General features: G+C 34.6%; 1 protein-coding gene across 4 annotated transcripts in view; it reads left to right on the top strand.

Annotated features, from left to right (window-relative positions):
* CACNA2D1 (calcium voltage-gated channel auxiliary subunit alpha2delta 1) overlaps positions 1-6,280 on the top strand; it is a 486,082-nt gene extending 479,802 nt beyond the window's left edge. For all 4 annotated transcript variants that reach the window (XM_063100870.1, XM_063100872.1, XM_063100873.1 and 1 more), the window contains one exon: positions 2,188-6,280. In XM_063100870.1, the coding sequence (XP_062956940.1) occupies positions 2,188-2,301 (114 nt within the window). In that variant the 3' untranslated portion in view covers positions 2,302-6,280. The remainder of the gene's footprint in view (positions 1-2,187) is intronic.
* The last annotated feature ends 16,531 nt before the right edge of the window (positions 6,281-22,811 follow it).

The following is a 22,811-nucleotide window of genomic DNA, read 5'->3' as shown; positions in this document are numbered from 1 at the left end:
TTAAAAAATCTGAAATTCAAATGTAACTAGGTATCCTGTTGTTTTTTCTACCTGGTTACCCTATCTTGAGGGACAAGTATCTGAACAAAGAGCAGAGCAAATGCGAAGTCGCTGAGATAGTAAACAACTTGGCCTGTTGCAGAGAAAGCCAGTGTTATTGGAGTAGTAGAGTAAGCAGTGGAGGGGAAGAGAGGAATGTGGGAAGATGAAGATGGAGAGGCAGCCAGGTTCCAGACCACGTAAAACTTTGTAGGACCTGGCAATGAATCCGGATTTTGTTCTGAGTCTGATGGGGAATTTCAAGCAGGGAGTGCAAGGATTCAATTTACGGTTTTAAGAAGACTGCTTTTTTTTAAAAAAAAAAAAAAAAGAGATTGTCAACCGGCAGTGCAGAAGCAACGAGACAAAGCGAGGCAGATCTTGCACAAGTATAGGCAGAAACTGATGGTGACTCAGCCGTAAGATAGTGAGAAGTGGTAGGTTTGGGGATGTATTGTGAAGCTAGAGTTAAGAAGACAGCCTGACAGATTAGATTTCAGAAAAATAGAGGGATCCCAGATGACTTGTAGTCTATGACACGATCCACTACTCTAGAAGTGCCATTTGCTGATATTCAGAAGAATAATATTTGGGGGCAAGTTAAATCTGAATTCTATTAGAAACCTACAAGAGGAAAGGTTGTAGAGATAGATCAATGAATGTAGAGGTCAAAGGAGAATTTAGGGCTGAAGATTTAAAGTTTGAGTTATTAGCAAATAGATGAAACTTAAAGCCACGGGACTGAATTAGATCACCTAGGAACAAAGAATAAAAAAAGAAAAAGAGAAAACCAACCCTTGAGAAAGTCTAACATTTAGAGAGCATGAAGAGGAGGAGGTCAAGCCAAGGAGAGTAAGATGAACCACAAACAAGTTTTGAGGAAAACCAAGAACAGTGTGTTAGCCAAAGATACGTGAGAAAATATTTCAAGGAGAGCATATTCTACATTGTCAAATGCTCCTGAAAGGTCAAATAGGATTAAAACTAAGAATTATCACTTTATGATTCTATTTACATTTGGGAGGTAGCTTTTGAAAAATAACAAAATTGTGCTTTATAGATTCTTTGCTCCCAGCCTTCTCTTTATTTGTAAAACTCTTTGTTAAAGTACAAGTCAAGAAAGAAGTTTTAGTAATTTACTCATTGGCAAGAACTGTATTAAACCCTGGTGAACAAAAAGAGCCAAAGCTCTTATTCTTTGGGAGCTTAAAGTTTTTTGTAAAATTATTCTGAAAAAAAAATAAATGTTTTTATTTTTATATCACCTATTATTTTGATTCTTGGAAACAGAACCCTTGGGTTAGTGAATTCTTGAAACATTTTTAATAGAATAATTAGATATGTGAGTTTTTAAAAATGAAATTCACTATATTAAAAAAAATTAAAGGACATTGAAAATGCTACAGAATAAAGAATCCGGGAATATAAGATAAAGAATAAGTCTGCATTAGTAGGGAACGAAATAAACCACCACTAGACTGTGGGGAATCCAAATGAGCATATTCATTACTAATATTTCATGGTTCTCTAATCAATACAATCCTCTCTTTCTAGTTTAGCTCTTTATTTTGGATATATGATTTCAGAGTGTCCTTTCATTGTTTGTGGTTCAATTATTCTTGATGAAGGTCCAGATGTTACATATGCACTGTATGTTCACCTTAGAAACTGGATATGAGACATGGGAAATGGAAGTGTATTTCTTAAATTCATTCATTTTATTAGGCCTAAAGTTTTCCTTATGGAGCACAGTTGCTAAAATCATCATTCTTGGGAATTATAAAGCATACTGGTAAATTTTATTTTTATTTTTTGTATTTATAAATATATAGGAATTTTTGATGCTATGAATGGAAGTTTTCTATTTAAAAATTGGTGTATTATTCAAAACAGCATTTATTATTAAAGTATTTTCTTTCATAATCATCAGAATCTACAACTAAAAATTTAAAGTGCATGTCAAATGGTGCTAGAGAAATTGCTTTATCCAAAATTGCAGAACAATAAAATCTAGGAAAATGTAGTTTACTTGGATTCCTATTAAACTAATCTTACAAGGTGAGTTCAGAAGTGAACTAAATATGGGTTACTCAAAAAGATATCATACTAAATATTTTTCCAGATTATTTTTCCTTTTCTTCCCAACAGGAGGATTATACCGACTGTGGTGGTGTTTCTGGATTAAATCCCTCCTTGTGGTCTATCATCGGAATCCAGTTTGTACTACTTTGGCTGGTATCTGGCAAACACTGCCTGTTATGACCATCTAAAACCAAATCTTCATAATTAAACTCCAGACCCTGCCAAAACATGAGCCCTGAACTACATTAAAACAGGGTTGCCTGTGGAATCAGCAGAACATTATGGGCCTACACCATGGCATAACACCTAAGGCGCAGACTTATAAGGCACCCACTGGCTGCATGTCAGGGTGTCAGATCCTTAAACTTGTGTAAATGCTGCATCATCTATGTATAACATCAAAGCAAAATTCTATATGTGCTCTATTGGAAAATACGGGAGTTCGTTGTTGCATTGTTGGTGATTACATGTTAATGGGCTCCCCATACAATTGTTTATGATTCATAAGAAATGTCTTGATTTTGACATGGAATTTTGACTTGCTGCAATTTTACCAAGAAACTCTTTAGGGAAAAGAAAAGTTATCTTTGCCTTCACGTAGTCTTCTGTTAAAAGTTAGTTCCTGCTTTGAGTAGTGATTGAAAATATAGAGAGAGCGCACGTGAGAGAGTTAACATTGGTCTAAATTGTTGAAATAAATAATGGCTAATTTTCTACAAAAATTTGCCATGAATAAGATGCCTTATGAAGAATGGCTTCTCTGCCAAAAATATAACACAATTGATGACCAATTCAATTTTGGTGGGGTAATGAAATGGTTTGAAAATAACTAAGAAATGTATTAAACTAAAGGTGCTTGAGGGTAAAATTTGAATATATGATATATTTCCTCATAAATGTAAGCCCTTAATAAATGCTTTGATGTAATGTTTCTTTTGTTCACAGAACAGTTACGTAGTGCTAGCCAGATATTTTTAAATGCTCTAAGAAAAGCTTGTTGGGGGGAAGGGGAAAATGTTTTTCTTGTGATAAATGAACTTTGGTTACCAAGGGCATTTTGCATGATGCTGCTGCTATTTTAACTTTTCAGTTTGTTTTTCTCTTATTGTAGAATGTAGTCCATTGAAAAGCTAACTGAGTGACATTATTGTTATGTAAGAATCTGAACCTTGCAGTGTAAATGCACTTAAGTCATCTTTAAAAATGTTAAACTACTCTGAATATACTGTGCAATGTGAATCTGAATGACTGAGGTAGGTAAATGGTGAAATAAGAATTAATGGATTTTATAGAGATTCGTGCTTTTGCCTGAAAACCTATGTACAGATATTTTAAGTACATAAATCAGATTTGACACATTTATTTTTTGAAAAGTACATATATGTTCTCAATGAAGATTCATCCTAGGTTTCCTCTTTGTTTGTTTCAATAGTAGCACATACAATCCAAAAATTTCTGCTATTGCTGCTTTTGTCCCTCCATCTTAAATGGCATGATCATTTGATCAAAATTTCCATGCAATTTGATGAGGGTTTTACAATAATCTGAACAAACAGGAAACCTTGAATCTATATGTATGCACATGAATACTTGATTGTGAATAAAAATTGTTTTTATACAGCCTCATTGGTGAAATGGTTAGTGTAGTAAATCAGATATTTCATTATAGATTAATATGATAGCAGAGTATTATTTATGCTTTTAAAAATTATTTTCAGGAGTAAACAGTATTTGAAGAAAGGGTAAAAACAATGAATGTGTAACTTTAGGGACAGTGAATAATTTTACTGAACCTGAGAGGATGCAGATATTTTTTATGGGAAAATGCATTATTTACTTTTTTGAACATGCCAAATATTGGTGGGTGTATAGCTGGAAATTTTCTTAAATATCATTTTAAGTCAAAGTTATTAAGATTATCCAGCATGCTTTAGTATGCTCCACAAATAAAAGATATAACCAATTCTTTACCCTAGTTTAAAAGATATATTTGTTTTGTTTTTAGCTTTGCATATATTTGTAATTTTCTCCCACCACAAATATAACCTAGGTACCATTTGTGTACATTTTCTTATTTAAGATATTTTTTATTTAAAATAGGGGGAAGGGAAAAATGGAATAACTTTGCCAACTATTGTTCTAACAGTTGACATCAGTTACCATTTCTAATGCATTGTTGTAATTTTGTAGTCTCATTCATAACTGGTATAGACATTTTAGAAAACACCAAAGTGATTTAAAACAATACGGAACTTCTCATTCTAGTAACAATATATGTTTAAGTCATGTTGTTTGTTAATTAAATATTCAAAACTTATTGTTAACTTTTGCTAGACTATTTTAAATTATGAAAGTGTTGGGAAGGGCATATCAAAATATAGAATTGTTTGTGTATATAAACGATGCACATTGAAACTATTAAATTGCTTCCAGCCTACAACAAACTACCTTAAAATTATGTTAAAAGTCTGGTATATTTTCATGGCTAATGTTGTATAGTATGTTTTCATCAACTATATTATTGTTGTATTCACCACAGTTAAGCCTGGCATCTCTTGGCAGGGTCCTATTTGATTTCTAATGACATCAAAATATATTTACATGCATTAGTTTTGCTATCAGCCTTTATTTTCTGTTATAAAATAAAGTTATATTATGACAACCACATACATTGTAATAAATTGGGTAAGAACATGCTCTCTGACTAAAAATTGTTCTCATGACTAGTCTTCATAATTTTAGCCTATTTTTTTTTTAAAGACACTAACACTCATCCCATCAAACTGTTACATTAAATTCACTATTTTTCTGTGGGTTCTAGCTGTTGATAAGAATTTAAACTATAGCCTGTTATTAATTTGATATCCAAAGACTGAACAGTATAAGAGATCAATAAAAAAGCTTCTAAACCTTTTACTTATTTACTTTTTGCTAAACTGATATGGCTTACTGTAGTTTGTCACTAAAACAGAGTCAAAATGTCTTGCATTGGTGTTGAGTAACAGGAAAGAATTGTGCATTAATGGTTTCTTTATATTTTTTTCATTTGAACAACCAGCATTACTGCCAAACACCAATCGTGGTCCATATTTGTAACAGGTTTTTAACATGACATAGTTAGCAAGTTTGATTGAAGAGATTTTTAGGTCCTGGGCCTGTAAGATTTTAGTATGATCTTTTTTCATGTTTCTAATGCTTGAAGCATTATTGCTTAACTTGGAAAAAAACAAAACAATGTTGCTGCCATTTGTAATTTTTCCTATAATATTTGTTTTATTAAATTTAAAACTGGCCTTATGGGGTTCAAATAGGCAGTATCCCTTTTAAGTGACCTTTGCAATCCAAGTGTTAACTTGCTTATTTGATGCTCTCTTGTATTTTACATCTCATTTAAATCTTTGTCTTGTCCCCAGAGCTTATGTTCTATGTCTTAATTTAAATCTCTTAAGCTATTCCATTGATAATGTTAGTTGACATTCAAATATCTAAAGGCATATAGAGTCCAAATTGTGAAACAAAATGGATGCCCTGACTTTTTTTTTTTTTTTTTTTTTTTTTTTTTAAGTGTAGAGTAGGATGACTTTTTCACTTGCTCACAGTTTCAAATATTTTATTATCTGGAACTTGTTTCCTATAGAATGTTAATATTGTTAATATTCAGTATGCATTTTCTGTAAAGAGCAAATCAATAAAATAGAAATATCATATTGAAAAACTTCCAGAATTTCAAAGAATTGGACAACCCTTATCAATAGTTTCATCTTCCTTATTTCTAGTTCACATAATTATCTCAAAGAAATTCCACGGAGACTAATGGGATACTGTCTTAGATGCCAGTAGAGTTTCCAATATGACCTGGCAAAGCCGTCTTCTTTTGTTGTACTGTATGATTGTTGGGTCATGCTTTTAGGGATACTTTTATTGAAATGCTCAGTGTGTCTCCATGTAAAAGACCAAGTGGCTTTTGTGAACAATAGATCTTTCCTCCCCTTTTATTATGTTCTCTTGACACTTTTGTGGAAATTAACTAGCCTGACAAAAACATTTTGTAAAAATTTGTATAATACTGTTATAAAAATATTTATAATCCCAGAAAATGTTGTGTTAAATCTTGTGCAAAAACAGTATATTCAGAATAAAAGTTTATCATTTAAAGTCACCACACAGTTTGGATTATTTGCTTTTTTTAAAAGATCCAGTTGAAAGAGACAGAAGGCTCTGTCATAAATACATTTTAAGAAAGCAGGCCTTCTGGTGGAGAGAATTCTGGACTGTGAAAATAAAAGTTGGGATTACAGAAGTGATTCTACGATTACAAACCTTAACTCACAAACAAATAAATGAACAAGCATCTCCTCTTCATAACTCTGATCCTTCTCATGTGTGCCATCTTCATCAAGGCATTTAGGAATTTACTAAATTGGATTTTGAACTTCTCTTCTAAAAACATTTCTAGGGAAAAAATAATATTGCCATGTTTCTTTAAAGACTATGGGGAAACAGTTTGAAAGAAAGTTAGAATACCTGAAATGTGTATATCTTTTATACGTCTAACATTGAAATATTTTTCCTAGCTACTTTATAGAAAACAGCAGCTGAGGCAATGAAATATAATACAAGGAGTTTCAAAAAAACTATTTCCTTTTATATTTACACCAACACACTACCTGCCTTCCTATGCTCACCTGATAAAGTAATGAGCCCAGTATTGTATGGACTCTATTATAAGGCAAGCCTACTTTTCTTTTTCTTTCTGGAGAATCTCATAAGAGAACAAAACTACCTACATGTGGGTGGAATGTAGTATGTGGGTACCAATGATGGTGATTACTGGAAAATCTGATCCCTACGACTGATCAAGGCATTTTAACAGAAAAACACCTTACTTAGAAGTATAGGGTAGATATTTTTAAAAACATCTGGCTTCATTGTGTACCAACTTATCTCCTCAATCAATCATCTTACTCCACAGAGACCTTCATTTCCTCTATCAATCATCTTGATCCCATCCTCTTTCCTTGGCAACGTGCTGTGTCAATTCTCCTTTCTCAAGTCTCCCTTCTCTGCAGGCTTCCTTCCCTCTGCCTGTGAACACATTCAGAATGCCTCTATTTAAAATAAACAGAACAATCAAACATCGACTGCTGCCCGTTAACCCTATCCCTAGGTTTATAAACTTAGAATTAAAATAAAATATCCATTTGTGCATCCACAGACACATATTGGTATCTTTTCTCTTTGCGTTATATACAACTAGGCCTTAGGGGATTTGATTTGTGAAAGGCACGTTATCTCTGACCTTTAGTTTTGTGCTACCACTGAAAAGTTTTAATTATTGGTATGAAATACTAATAAATTCAAGGTCTTGGGCACTTTATTCCCAAATGTTTTGTACCTCAAAATGGAGTTATTTACAGAAGAGCAGCTACATAATTTCCTATAAATTGGTACATGACTCAATGTTGTTAATTTAATATTATTTAAATGGACTCACTTTTCTTTAAAAATGTTTTTAAGAATGAAATTTAATATTGCCATCATTGGAAAATAAGTATAACTGGCCATAATTAATAGATATGTTACATTAAAGTAGGTTCATATTACAACGAAAAGAAATCACATGCCAGTTGTAATATGTGCCACATTTAACAAAACACTTTACTGCATTTATTATAATGATAGATTAGGCAGTTTTTGTATTTTTGCCGCTAAAATATAAATTTGGACTCAAACTTCTGACTATAAATTATAATTATTAATATGTTAAAATATAGGCTCGTGATAATTTTTCAAAGTCTGAGTTTTCTTAGGTGTATAGATTTTCCCCACAAATGCTTTATCATTATCATAACAGTTTTGGGGTCACTTGAAACATTTTCAGTTTCTTTAAAAACATTGAAAAATAAGCTCATAATTAACTTTATATGAAGAATTAATAATTTAAAACATCTCTCTTATCATACTGCAGTATGGAGCTTCCATGAAAGAAAAAAACAGTCAAGATTAAAAAAAAAGTTAACATTCTAAGACATAGACCCCATGCAGTTAAAAGTGCTCACTTGTCACATGAAGCAGCCCAGATGAATTTAAGTCCTGTCCAAGGCCACTAGCTCCTTTGGACTAGGAACCAGAGTTGGAACTACAACAGTAGTTGCAGACACCAGCTCTAACACATTGATATAAGGATAAGGTATGAGAGTACTTCAAAAAGTTCATGGAAAGATTTGTATTATCTTTCAATTCCATTTTGCAAGAACTCTTTGAAATACCCATGTATATGTTGGACTAAAATCGGAGCAAGATTGCCAACTTCCTGTGTTGGGAAGGACTTCTCTTTTCCAGATGTTCTCTTCCCCAATTATTTAGTTTAAGAGAAAATGAACTTCTTTTTGTGAAAGTATGGGAGAGTTGATAATAGCTATGGTAAACAGCGAAATAAAGAGTTAGCAAACATAACAGTTTTCATTACTTCTGCTCCCCTCCCCACTTTTTTTATTTTACAATTATACTGATCTGTAAAATTCCTAAATCCAGTAACTACTACCCTAGGACTCAGTTTTGTCTGCAAAACAGAAAATAACTACATTATAGGCTAGCCATGGTGATTTAATGATATAATTAATGTTGAACATTAGGCATAATGCTCTACATGGTGATTAAATGATATAATTAATGCAGAGCACAGGGCCCAGCACTGGGTAAACACTCAACAGTGTCATCCATTAGCTTTATAAATTGTTGTTATCACAATCATCTTCTTGGTCGTCATAATCATCATTTTGGACTGGAGCTCTAAAGATGCTAATCAACTGTTCCAATAATTGGTCACTTAAAACACTCTTTATTCAACTGAGGTGTTAGAAGTAGAGTCTCATAAAAGGTAAAAATAATCCCTTCCCTCATGGAACTACTGTCTGGAAATATTGAAGATTTAGTAAGTATTTACAACAGCGTGAGATAAGTGTTATGATATAGGAAATAAGTGGGATGATAGGAGTTTACAGAAAGGTAATCTACCTAGCAAGACCAAGATGGCTGCCATGATTTTCAGCTGAGAGAAGGAGGTGACAGTACTCTTACAAAGAGAGGAAAGTGGGTGAAAGCCGAGAGATGCATCCAAGGAACTGGAAGTTGCTGAACATGAGTTCAGTATGGCTGAAGGGGTGAGCCTTCTCTGATGTTCTAAAGCACAATTATACCTCCTTCTATGAACTGCCATATATTTGGAGTATATTTCTGTTACAATCTATGAAAATTTTGTAAATTTTTAAAAATTTATAGTTTGGACTTTAGAATTTTAAAAACCTGGCTTCAGCCATAGCTTTGATTTTTACTAATGTGACCTTAGGAAAATTATTTAACATCTCAGTGCAACTGTAAATTGTCACAACGACATCTTCTTCCCAATATCTTTGGAACAATTATTAATTATATTGGAATGGCATAAAATAGGGGCTTAATAAATAGTACCAACTTTCAGTAAAATTAGTACCTAATCTTCTCATAGCCATACTTTGTTATTGCCAGAACAATAAGTCTTTTTGTGGTGAAATGTTACTGCACCCAAATGTCATCAAATTGAGGAAAAGAGCAAAATTGCAAAGCAATCTCAGCAAATGTTTATAACTGACTACAGATTAGTAGACATTAGCTACCATATATCTAAAGAAAGATAATGATAAATAGCTAAACTATTGGCCTAAAATTGACTAATTATTAACTATATAATGCAGCAAGATTTTCTGTATACGTTTTTATTGTATTCCTTGTCCACTAATAGAAATAAGAATGCTGTAAAACAAGAATGGAGAATCAGGAAAATTTTGACTAAAAACCCAAGAGAATAATTAACCTACACCAGAAAACATATAGCTTCAGGCTGACCCCCAAAATTAAAATTGTGCATGTCAATAATCTCTAGATAACAGTGATGTCTCAGAGCCACTCCACCCAAGGAAATACCATTAGAGAGCAAGGTGACACTACATAATTAAGTCAGAATGTGTCCCCATCAGATTGATGCTGATTTGAGCATGTCTGAGTCACTCACTCTAATCCAAATGAAGGAGTGTAACACTAAGGTGTCTCAAACCGTGCCGTATTCGTCTCATGGGATATCAAGAACTTGAGGTAATACTGAACTGAATACTTTATGAATCTGGAGCCGTTTGATCAATGCTATTGTCCTGTTGGTGTTAAGATTATGGATCCTCAGTTCTATTACACTGGAGCATTTATACCATTGGGCATATGCAAGTGAGTAGTACTTAGGTACTATGTCCCCCTTAGTCTCTCCTTGTATTGCCACTGAATGCAGCAAAGGAGAGTCGCCATCATAGAGTGAAAAGTCCATCAGCTCCCTGGATCCTGTTCTATTTTCTCTCACCTGCTAAGAGTTATTCCCAGTGTTTCAAAAGCCTCAGTGATTCAAATTGTCATTTATTTTGTGTATTTATCTTCCAGGCTCTTTCTAAATCTTCATTATGGACGTTTAGTAGTGTGCCTTTTAGGTGGAAGGATAAATATGTATATAAAAAATAAATTATTGAAAAGTCTTCACTAATGCTTTGACCTTCATATTTTCGAAATTAAAAAGAAATACAAAATGTTACTAAGCTCAAGCTAATTAACTCACAAACAATAATATTTCTATGATTCCTTTAGCAGTGTATATACATCTTTGTTGTTATCCTTTTAGGACATTTGTCTCCTAATATTGTTTTTTCTCTTAGGCACAGGAATTTGATTACATATGATATTAGTTGCCTAGAGCTGCCATAAATTACCACAAAGTGAGTAGCTTACAAACAGAAATGTATTCTGTCACAGTTTCGAAGGTTAGAAATTCAAAGTCAAGGTGTCAGCAGTGCCATACTCCCTTCTCAGCCTCTAAGAAAGAATCCAGTCTTTTCTATTTTAGCTTCTGGTGCTCCAGGCATTCCTTGGCTTTTGGAAGGAAATAATTCTAATTTCTGCCTCCATCTTCACATGGCCTTCTCCCCTGAATCTGTATTTTTTCTTCCTCTGTTCCTATACAGCCACATATCATCGGATTTAGAATCCACTCTAAATTCAGAATAATCTCATCTCGAGATCTTGAATGTATTTACATCTAAAAAGACCTTTTATCCAAATAAATTCGCATTCACAGGGTCTGGAAATTAGGACTTGGACACATCTTTTTGGAGGACACAATTCAACCCACTACACACATTCCCTTGGCACTGTGATATGGAAGTGAACAATGCTTATTATGAGTTCTCTGATTTATATCTCTAGCCTTGATTTTTCCATCCCTTTTGACATATTAGATGGCCAATTTGATTTCTCCACCTGAGTGTGGAGTGTGCCTCAAGACCAAGACAGTCATTCTCCCAGTGAACTGTTTTCCAGGACAGCTGACTGTGACTCCCAGCTAAGATCCTCCCCCCAAATTACCTTTGGGTGAAGGAAGCTGCTTTCCTCCAAGTAACACCTACTTCTAAGGGGATAAATGGGGGGGCCTATAAAGACTTAAAGTACACATCTCAATTCAGTCTGTCTCTGACGGGACGTCCCAGCTCCACAGCTTTCAATGAGATTGATCGACGCTTCTGTCGCAACTGTACGACACAACTTTCTCTGTTCAATCCTGCTTCCTCCTTCCTTCAAATTGGCCATCTAATGTATCAAATGGGATATAAGAAGCTGAACATAATGGAAAAATCAAGGCTAGAGACAAATTAGAAAACTCATAATAAACCTCCTCTATGCAAGTATTCATTTCAGAGTCTTTTTCCTATAGAACACAACCTAGGAAAAGAGACGTCGCTAATTCAATGTGTCTCTGCACAACTTTTATTGTAATGTATCCTCTACCACTTTACATTTCCTGTCTTCCATTAAAATGACCCCATCTCCCTTCTACCTCATTTTGAGCAAGACCAAGCAAGTTTACTTCTAAATTATATTGGATAGCCATCTTCTTGTCTCCATTTTCATTGCCACTCTCCTGGTATGATCATTCTCTCTCCCCTGAACTATTCCCAATTAATGGTACATTTGCTTGATCTTTCTAAGCCTCATTAAAATGGAGAGAGTATACCAACATCATAGAGCTGCTGTGATTAAATGGGTTAATAACTGTAGAGGGTTAGAATAATACTCGGCTTATAGTAAGTGCTATAGTAAATGTCAGTATTTATGAATATCCTGAAATTTAATTAGGTCACCTCTTAAGGTGGGAAATAGAAAGTGCATACAACTGAGTGAGGACAGTTATCTGTGGACTTCTCCACAGGTTGTCTTTGTCCTATCAAACAATATACATTTTCATTGCATTTAATTATACCGTATTAGTCCATATGGTGGAATCACAGGAACCATGTTGTTTTAAAGTAAATATTCAATATGTGCATATAACAGTAAAGTAAATGTCATATAAAATGATATTTTTCTAAATATCCCAGTTTGGTTAATTTATGTAAATGGCCCTAATTCAACAACAAGAAGTCCAGATGCTCCCAGAAGTACCGGCTATCAGCGCATTCCAGGAACACATTGTAGGTTAATTGTTTCCAGTACATGGCCTTACCATTGCCATGACTTTGCTTGCTGGTCGATTTTTCTTTAAACTTCCACATAGATACAAATATATATATTTGACCCTTTGTTTCTTCTTGTCCATTCCTTTCCATTCTTTGCAGTGACTAACTGGGAAAATTATTTCTCAAGTTCGTTTGATGCTGTGGTTATAACATGGTGTCAAAACCATGAGACATAGGCTTATATATGTGATCCAGTATCAAGCATTTCCCTAGATAAAATAGACATTAATAGCATAAATTAAGTTACCATACAATCTTTTACATGACAGTGAGAGGTTAACAAGAATCATAAGATATAAACTCATGAGTGTTTAAATCCAGGATCATGGATAAGTAGATCATTTTATTAAGTCATTCTATTACTCTTAACAACAATTGGGTAATAAGAAACATGAGCACCTAAGCTTATAGTTTTTATAAATAAAAACATGTTAAAGTTTAATATGACTGAGTCATGTCCACTTTATTAAAAACATACTTAAATTGTTTCTGCTGTCATTTTATTCTCATTGTCTCATTTTGTTCATATGTCCTATTTTTGTTCATATGTCCATTCAACAAGCTTTTAATACTTACGTGCTATATACAGAAACTGCTTTGTGATAGAAAAAAATAATAATAATAATAAAATTTGGTCTTTTCCCTCAAGCTAGTTGAAAGAACTAGATTAATGTTGGAACCTCCCTTTGCCTGAGCAAGAAGAAAGCTGCAAATTACCCTCATGACCTACTATGCCCTTGGGGTGCTCAGGCTACAGTGTTCCTACCTATGTCTCTCTCTACTCATCCCAACCAGGGCTTCATAAGCTGTTTATGGTCATTTGAAAGAGGACAAATAACAATAACACTATAGATAGTTCTGTGCAATTCATTAGCCCCACTTAGAGAAGAATTGTACAGTATGTGTATTAAGTCCTCAAGTTTGGCTATGAAATAAAATGAATTTAAAAAATACCCTTTCTAGGGAGGAAAATTAGCATTATGCCTCATTTTCTAACTTATATGGAAGTCATGGTATGTGATTAAGATTTACATTGGGACAATAATAATTTAGTTAGATGATCAGGGCTTAGGATACTATTAAAAAATTGTTAGTAAGAAGATTTCGGGAACATTCATGTGTTTGGAGCTCTGACACTGTGGCTAAAGCCTGTAAATAACTCTTGTTCCTTAGGAAGGACCACCAGAAAGCCCCTCTAGAAAACAAGTCTTGATAACTATAACGTAAGGTCTAAAATTAAGTCTGAATACTATATGCCACCTGAAACTGGGACAGCTTTGAATGGCCTAAACACAAGTTCTCCTCCTCACTGTGCTCCTGAAATAAGGTCTTTATCAAATGGATAAGGGACAGTTTCTTTTTATCTTTGAGTGAAGGGTTTTAGATCTTTGCCTGCCCAGTGGAATTATTCAAAGAGCCAAACACATCCTGCCCCTGCAATCAGAGGGCACACCACCCTCTTGATTCTACAAAGCCTCTGTTTAGTCTGTTCATAAGTGCAGCCCCCACCCTGTTTAGTGTCTTCCTTCCCCAGGCTGTGAGTATATGTGATTTATAAACTGCTGTCAGTCTCATCTGTCCAGTGCTGGGTATTAGATGTTTGGCCATCCCCACAACGCTATGGTGTGAATCCCTCTCTCATCAATGGGATAAGTAGAAGACTATTAAAACAACAGTCAGTTAGATAGGATAATGAACTCTCTAGATTTTAGTCAATCTTTCTATTTCTTGGAGCCAAAGAACCCTAACTAAAACAAACTGAGCTGGAAATTAACCATGATTTCAGATATGTGATGAAGTTAGGAGAGGGACAAGATTTGGGAGAGGATATAATGAGTTCATTTGGCAAGTCTGGGATTTAGGTGCCTAAAGAATAACAAGATACAGTAGTCCCCCCCTTATCCATGGGGGATGCATTTGAAGATCCCCAGTGGATGCCTGAAACCAGGGATAGTACCCTATGAATATGTTGTATTTTCCTATACATACCTATGAAAGTTTAATTTATAAATTATTCACAGTAAGAGAGTAACAATAATAGAATACCTATAATAATTTGCTGTAATAAACATCATGTGAATATGGTCTCTCTTTGTCTCTCAAAATACTGTAATATATTTGGACTGGGTTGACTGCTGGTGACTGAAACCACAGAAAGTCAAACCATGCATAAGGCAGGGGACTACTGTACAGAGAAGCTATATAAGACTATACATCTCAGCAGGAAAATTCAGAAGCAAAAATGTAGATTTTGGAGCCAATATATAAATACCACTTGAAGTCATAGGTTTAGATATCGTAGGTCAGGAAAATGAAAAGTTGGCAACAATGCATATCTACATTAATGAAATTTTAACCCCTAAACTTTCTTTAATTTCAGTTCAAATTTCTTATAAATATATAGATTTTTTTAAAGGATATAACAGATGTTTTTAAGAAAAGTGTTAATTTGCATGTGTATGGACAATAATTTCTTGCTGCTTAGGTAAGTTTTATAACAAAATTGTGTCTGAGCTTTTAGATCATTATCTTAGTTCAGGCTACTATAACGAATTACTACAAACTGGGCAGCTTATAAACAACGTCAATGTATTTCTCACAATTCTGAAGGGAAGAAATTCGAGATCAGGTTGGCAACATGGTGAGGGAACTTTTCTGGGTTGCAGACTGCTGACTCATTGTATTCTCACCTGGTAAAGAGCAGAGACAGGGAGCAAGCTCTCTCATGATTCCAACAAGGGCACTAATTCCATTTATCAGGGCTCCACCTTCATCACCTCATTGAATCTTACTTCCCAAAGGCCCTATCCTACTATAACATCACTTTGTTGGGTAGTGTAGAGTGCTTCAATATGAAAATAAAATAGGATACTGAAAAAAAAGTATTCTAATTTTACATTAAAGATGGCATATAATACATATAGTTTCCCCCAATTCTTTGTAAGATTCCACTAGAAAAAAATGTATGGAATTACAAAGAATAAAAGATAGAACACTGAGGAGAATAGGTGGAGAGTGTCACTGACCAGTGAGAAAGATTAACACTATTGTTAAAGATAGAAGGTAACAGAGTGAGTCATTGGATGAAATTAGCAGAGAAGCTGAAATATGCTCTAAGAGATATGCTATAACAGAGAAGGTGGCAGCCATTGTATAGAACAGTACCTCAGAGAAGCTCTAATCTCAGACTTAGTATGGTAAAGTGTAGAAATGGAAAATAGTACTAAAATTCATGGAATGAATATGGACAGAATAATTGCTGTTAGATACCAACTTACTAATACTGAATATACAAAACATAAGCGATCCATATTCATTTCCAAGCTAACTCACTAATGAATAGGACCATGTGACTAGTTATGACCAATGAATTGTTAGACAAAGTCATGTGAGTCCTTTTCAGGAAGAAATATTTGATCAGTATCCTTCCAGAACCTTCTTTTTATCAGCCACAGGCCAGCAACATTGAGTTACTGACTGCTTTATCAGCCTATGTCCCATAGTGAAGAGATGTGGAACAAAAACGCCAGTCTTTATTGTTTTGGAAGTCACTAAGGGAGATGTGTTCAAGCCAGTTAACTAAAGTGTTCAACATTCCTCTCCTCCACAAAGAAGGACCAAAACAATAAATAACTGCACTTCAAGTAGACTGTCTAAAGGAGAACACTGGAATTCAGCAAGGAAGAAACAAAAACCTTCTGAAGCATAAAAACTCAGATGGCAGCATAGAGAAGGAAACAAAACACCCAGGTGGGATTGGCCTGAAACCAAGAGGGACTCCCTAATGAGGGATAAAGGTAAGTGAACGATTCCCAGCAGTCCCCATTACCAACACAGACTCCTGCAGTCCTAGCTACAGGGGAGCCCCATAGTCCTTGCAGACCCTGAGCCCAGTGGAAGGATCTGACTGGAGTCCATACAATGATGTTGCACCAGAGAAGAAACTCATACTGAATCCCCCTCCACCCCTTCGGATCCAAGCTGCTGTGGCATGGTGCCATTTCAGAAACAGAGCCACTTCTGCAGTAACATTCCGCCTGGGGACCAATAGCACCTGCATCTCCACATCCCTGGGGCCCCAAATCATCCCATCCACCCATCCAAAGGGCTGCAGTGCCACAACTCCTGCTAGGTCACGTGGTACAGCCATGATGCCAGCACCCAAGCCCACCTAATGCCCCAGGGAAAAAGTGCCAGCAGAGGGAGGAGGTCACCCCAAGACTGGGGGAGCCAATATGTGCTTCCCAGGGCCTGGGAGTCACCCAACCAGTGCCTATCATCACTGGTGAACCTTCCACCTCAACAAAGGAAGCCACCATGTGTGCCCCCCAGGACCCACATGTCTGGTGCATGTTCACACTGGTAACCTATCTTCTCAACCACCATAGTCACTGGGTACCAGCTACTAGGCACCTGCCGCTGCCAGCAACTGGGACCCTTTCACCACTGGAGCCACTGCATGCCACATACATCCCCCAGGGATTAGAAGCCAACCTTCCTGGCACCCACCCATGCTGCACAACTCCACCTCCATTATCAGCAAAGCTGTTGTGCACTGTGGGTAACCCCCAAACATAGAGGACAGGCCCACTAAGTACTGAATTCTGAGGCACCTATTGTGACTGGTGAAAATACTGATCCTGGCATGCATGCCCACCCCGGGGCTTAAGAACCAGTCCCTCCAGTGGCCCCCAACTCTTGCAAATTTGTGCCACTGTCCCCACAAACAATTGCAATCTAGGCCACTGAGGTACTCTCAAGTACTGCTGATGTTGATTACAGCCAAAGAAATCACACAAAGACTACACCACTGCACCCACACAGAACCAAAGCCAAAGCACCCTACCCAACCAACACTATAGGACAAGAATACAGGAAAAAGTATTTTCTTACAAAAGCCACTTCATAGAATTGGAAGAGGTGATTATTCCACTAAATGTGCAGATATCAGTGTGAGGACACAAGAAACATAAGAAACCAAAGAGACATGACACTTCCAAAGGAACACAATAATCCTCTAATAACAAATCTCAAAGAAAAGGAAATCTATCAATTGCCTGAAAAAGAATTCAAAATAATGATCAAGGAAACTCAACAAGATATGAGAGAATACAGATAAGACAACACAACAAAATCAGGTAACAATTTTGCTGTGAATGAGAAATTTGACATAGAGATAGATATCATTTAAAAGAACCAAACAGAAATCTTGGAGCTAAAGAATTAAATGAATAAAATAAAAGATACAATTGAGAGCTTCAACAACAGATTAGATTAAGCAGATGAAATAATTTCTGTAGCTGAAGACAAGACTTTTGAAATAACCCAGTCAAACAAAAAGAAAAAGAAAAAAAAAAAAAAAGAATAAGAAAGAATGGAAAAAGCATAAGGGATTTATGGGACACCATCAGCAAACAAATTTTCAAATTATGGGAGTTTCAGAAAAGTCTCAGAAAAGGGCATAAAAACCACATTTAACAAAATAATAGATGAAAACTTCCCAAGTTTTGGAAGAGATATAAACATCCAGATACAGGAAATTCAAAGGTTCACAAACAGACTCAAGTCAAAAAGATCCTCTCTGTGGCACCTTATAGTCAAACTGTTAAAGTCAAAGACAAAGAGAGTTATGAAAACACCAAAGTGTGAAATTGCATGTAAGGGAATACCAATTAGACTAACAGATTTCTCAGTAAAATCCTTACAGGCCAAGAGAGAACGGGATGATATATTTAAAGTGCTGAGGGGGATGGGAAACAAAAACAAACAAAAAAGCAAACAGCCAATAATACTATAATCAAAGCTACCTTTCAGTAATGAAGAAGAAATAAAGTATTTCACAGACAAGCAAAAACTAAGGGAATTCATCACCACTAGATCAGGCTTACAAGAAATGCTAAAATGAATTCCACATTTGGAAGAGAAAGGACAACAACTATCATCATAAAAATACACAAAAATTTAAAACTTTACTGATAAAACAGATACACAAATAAGAGAAAAAAATCAAACCCTATATTTACAAAAAATGATCCAACCTCAAAGATAAACAATAAAATTGAAGAAAGAAATATGATACACAAAACAACCAGAAAACAATGAACAAAAATACAGGAGTAAGTCCTGACCAGTCAATAATGACTTTGAATGTAAATGGATTAAATTCCCCATTTAAAATATAGAGACTCATTGAACTGATTAACAAATTCAGTAAAGTTGTAGGATAAAAAACTAATGTACAAAAATCTGTAGCATTTTAATATACCGATAATGACCTAATTGGAAAAGAAACCAAGAAAGCAATCCAATTTACAGTAGCTATGAAAAAAATAAAATAAAGTACCTACGGATAAATTTAACTAAGGAGATAACTGTGCTAAAATGAAAACTATAAAACAGTGATGAAAGAAATTGAAGAGGGCCCCAAAAATGGAAATACACCAGATATTAATAGACCGGAAGAGTCAATATGGTTAAAATGACCACACTACCCAAACTGATATACAGATTCAATACAATCCTTATCAAAATACAAAACCCACAGTATGGGAGAAAATATTTGCAAACTATTTATTTGACAAGGGAGTAATATCCAGAACATACAAGGAACTCAAACAACAAGAAAAAAATAATCCAATTTAAAAATGGGCAAAAGATTGGAATAGACATTTCTCAAAAGAATACAAATGTCCAAGAATAAAAAAATGCTCAACATCACTAATCATTACAAAAATCCAAATCAAACCACAATGATATATTATCTCACTCCAGTCAGAATGACTATTATAAAAAAAGATACAAAATAACAAATGCTGGCAAAAATGCAGAGAAAAGGGAACTCTTACACACTATTGGTGAGAATGTAAATTAGCATAGCCATTATGAAAAACAGTATGGAGGTTCCTCAAAAACTAAAAATAGAACTACCATATGATCTAGAAATTCCATTACAGAGTATAAATCCAAACAAAAAGAACTCAGTATATTGAAGAGATATCTTCACCCTCATGTTTACTGCAGCACCGTAACAGTTAAGACATGGACTCAATCTAAGTGTCTACCAACAGATAATTATATGTAGTGGGTAAATTTTACTCTCCACTATTTAGACAACTGCCATAATCAATGAAAGGATAAGAATAGAGTTTAGTTATTACTTAATAACTTAATGTTATCTGATACATGGAGACTGTGATCTAAGGCTCAGTTTACATCTTTAAAGTCTAAGAATGTTTCAGGGATTCACATAAAATGACAACTGAAGTGTGGTTTCCTGAGATTAAGACTAAACAGTTTAGTATTTCATATTTTTTTCCTTTTTAGTGCAACTGTATTCAATAATATAGCATTGAATGATATCACTTTTGCTATAATTTGTTATTAGCCTAATATATGATATCCCTTTAAATTCTTTTAATAATCAAAATATTATACTATAAAATGTCATGTATGGTACTATAATTTGCAGAAATCTCATCTTTAGGAATGACTTTTTCAGCTCCTATATTTGAATTGATTAGTTTTTCTTCTTACTTAATAAGATTATTTTTAAAATAGAAATTTCTGATTATCACTATAAATGTTTAAAAACAGGCCTCTTGCTTATTCCTTGATAGTTTAAAAATAAATAAATAAATAAATAAATAAAGAGAAATAAAAATATGTAAGAAAGCTATGACTTCTTATGAGAAACATCCCTAAACAACGTTTTGTCATTTTAAGACACTTTTTGTTTATTTTAAGATCTTTTCAGTCTTGGAGTGCAAAAGATTATTTGCATTTTGTAATCCATTTTAAAGCATAATTGTGGGGACCTAGATGAAAGCAAAATAGTTATTTCTTTGAAAAAATAAAGACATAATTTATAATCTGATCATGCCTTCTTACAGCACCTAAGCCAAAGACATGTGGAACAAAATGTGATAAAGAGTCTATATATGTTACATACTAAATTACCAATGTCTAGCTTCACTAAAATTCTTCATCTAGCTTCTGTACCATGTGGCATATGAGTTAGACTCATTTTAATTGACTCCAGATGTTAGTTACTATGTGAAATAATGAATCATGATCTTTTCAGCATTGTCTAAAATGAGATATGTGTACAAAGGGAGAAAATGTATGAAAAAATAAATAATCACCCATCTATATGTAGTAAATATACTAGACCCAAATGTGGGGAAAGAGGGAGAATCTAGAACACAGCAAATTAAACAATGAATTAAGTTAAAGGCATTAGGGCAAAATGCAAAGAACAGATGTTTAAAAGTCAGTGCACCTGGTTTCTGGCCCTGGCTTTGTCAGTAACTACCCATGTGAATGACTATAGTATGAATTACACTTGCTCCCTACAGCCCAGGTAAACAATTTTCCAGACTTCAATAGGCTGATAGGTAGGCAGGGCAACAATGGAGCATCTAGTAAGTGGGCAATAAAGTGGCTTCAGGAAATTTATAGGCCCAGGTTAATCTGGGCCATAGGCACCTATGAGTGTCCACGCAGTAGCAGAATGTCAGCCAGAAATGTAAAGAAGGACCGATGACATTTCAGAACCAAGTAAGATTGGTGGCTCTCAGACTGACTATACAGTTGTAGAACCTATCTCAGAGTGATGAAATCAGATATCTTGGGTTGAAACCTAGACATGTGTAATTTTTTTATAGCTCCTCATATAATTTTAATATGTAGTCAAAGTTGGGAACTAGTGGATTATGTGGTAATTTGAAAGTTCTGCCCTTGCGGTGGCAGGCCACAAGACATTGGACTGAGACTCAGTTCTGCCAAGGAAGCTGAGCACCAGTACCGGGTAGGAAGAGCTATTCACTCCAGGATTAGTATGAGTAACCAGCAGAACCAAGTGGACAGCGGGTCCCAAATCTAACTGATAGCACATTTGAGATGAACATTCTTATCAGCCCTTAGAACTGAAGGAAAACGTCTCATGGAATAGGAATAGATTTTGGCCTCAGCAGCTTAAGTACCCCAATTAGCATCAGAAACTGGTTAAGAGAAACACAGCAAACCAAGCAATGTTAGATAAAACAAGGGAATAAATAAAAGGCTGATGCTGCTCTTGCCTTGGTTACTTTGTTAGTAAAGTTAGGTTAACAAACCGTTTCTTAAAATACTCAGTGCCTATATAAGTCATCTGCTCCACCTCAGAACCCTCTCACATGCCATTCCCCTAAAGGTATGCTTTCATTCATTCTGTTCATCAGTACTTCAAAGCATTCTAAAGTATGCCACTTTCACAAAAAAATTCCAAAATGACCTCACAAAGTTATACTTTAGCTCAAGAGTGATTTAAAATGATATACATAGCTAGTGCAATGAAGGGAAAAAAAAGAAAAAGAATTAAGTGACAAAATTGGAAAGGAGAAGGTAAAATTATCCTTTGTTGATGACCTGGTACCAACTAAACCCTGCAGACTATTACAAACACTGTTATATAGTAGAGTGGTGAGTGCAAAATTAATATTCAACATTAAGAGTCTTCTTATATATAGGAACAAATGAGAAAATAGAAATATAAAGATTAAATATCCAAGAAAACATTTAACAGGAAATGTGAAAAATTTTTTTTAAAAATGCTACTAAGGAACTTATAAAAGAATAAATTAAAAAGTAAGTATTTGTTGACTTTGGTAAAAAAAAAATCTATAATAGAGATGTCAATTATCACTAAAGTTTTAGTTAACATAAAAGAAATACAATAGAAATTTTTGAAACTAAACATGTTAACTCTAAAATTTATAAGAAAAAATACCCATGTAACAATATTGTTTTTTCATAAGGCAAGAAATGAAAATAATGTCAACAATAATAGTTTGGTTGTATAGAAGAGAACACTAAAGGAAAAAATATGAAATTTTTGTCCAGGCAGGAATTATTTTCTGGATGAAGATATTGATTAGTAGCGATTGCAAATAGGAATCTGGGCTATATTGTTTGGTTCTTGACCTCTCTACCTCCTTTTTAGGAATTTACATATAAAAACTAAGCATGTAAATTTAATTTGGATAGGGGCCATTTATGTTCACCAATTTTGTTCCCCTTACCCACCCTGATACAGCATTGCACTGTCTTATAAGACAACCTAACACT

Source organism: Cynocephalus volans, chromosome 6 (genome assembly GCF_027409185.1).
Source record: "Cynocephalus volans isolate mCynVol1 chromosome 6, mCynVol1.pri, whole genome shotgun sequence".
Classification (NCBI taxonomy): Eukaryota; Metazoa; Chordata; class Mammalia; order Dermoptera; family Cynocephalidae; genus Cynocephalus; species Cynocephalus volans.
This window is presented reverse-complemented; position numbering and strand designations above follow the sequence as displayed.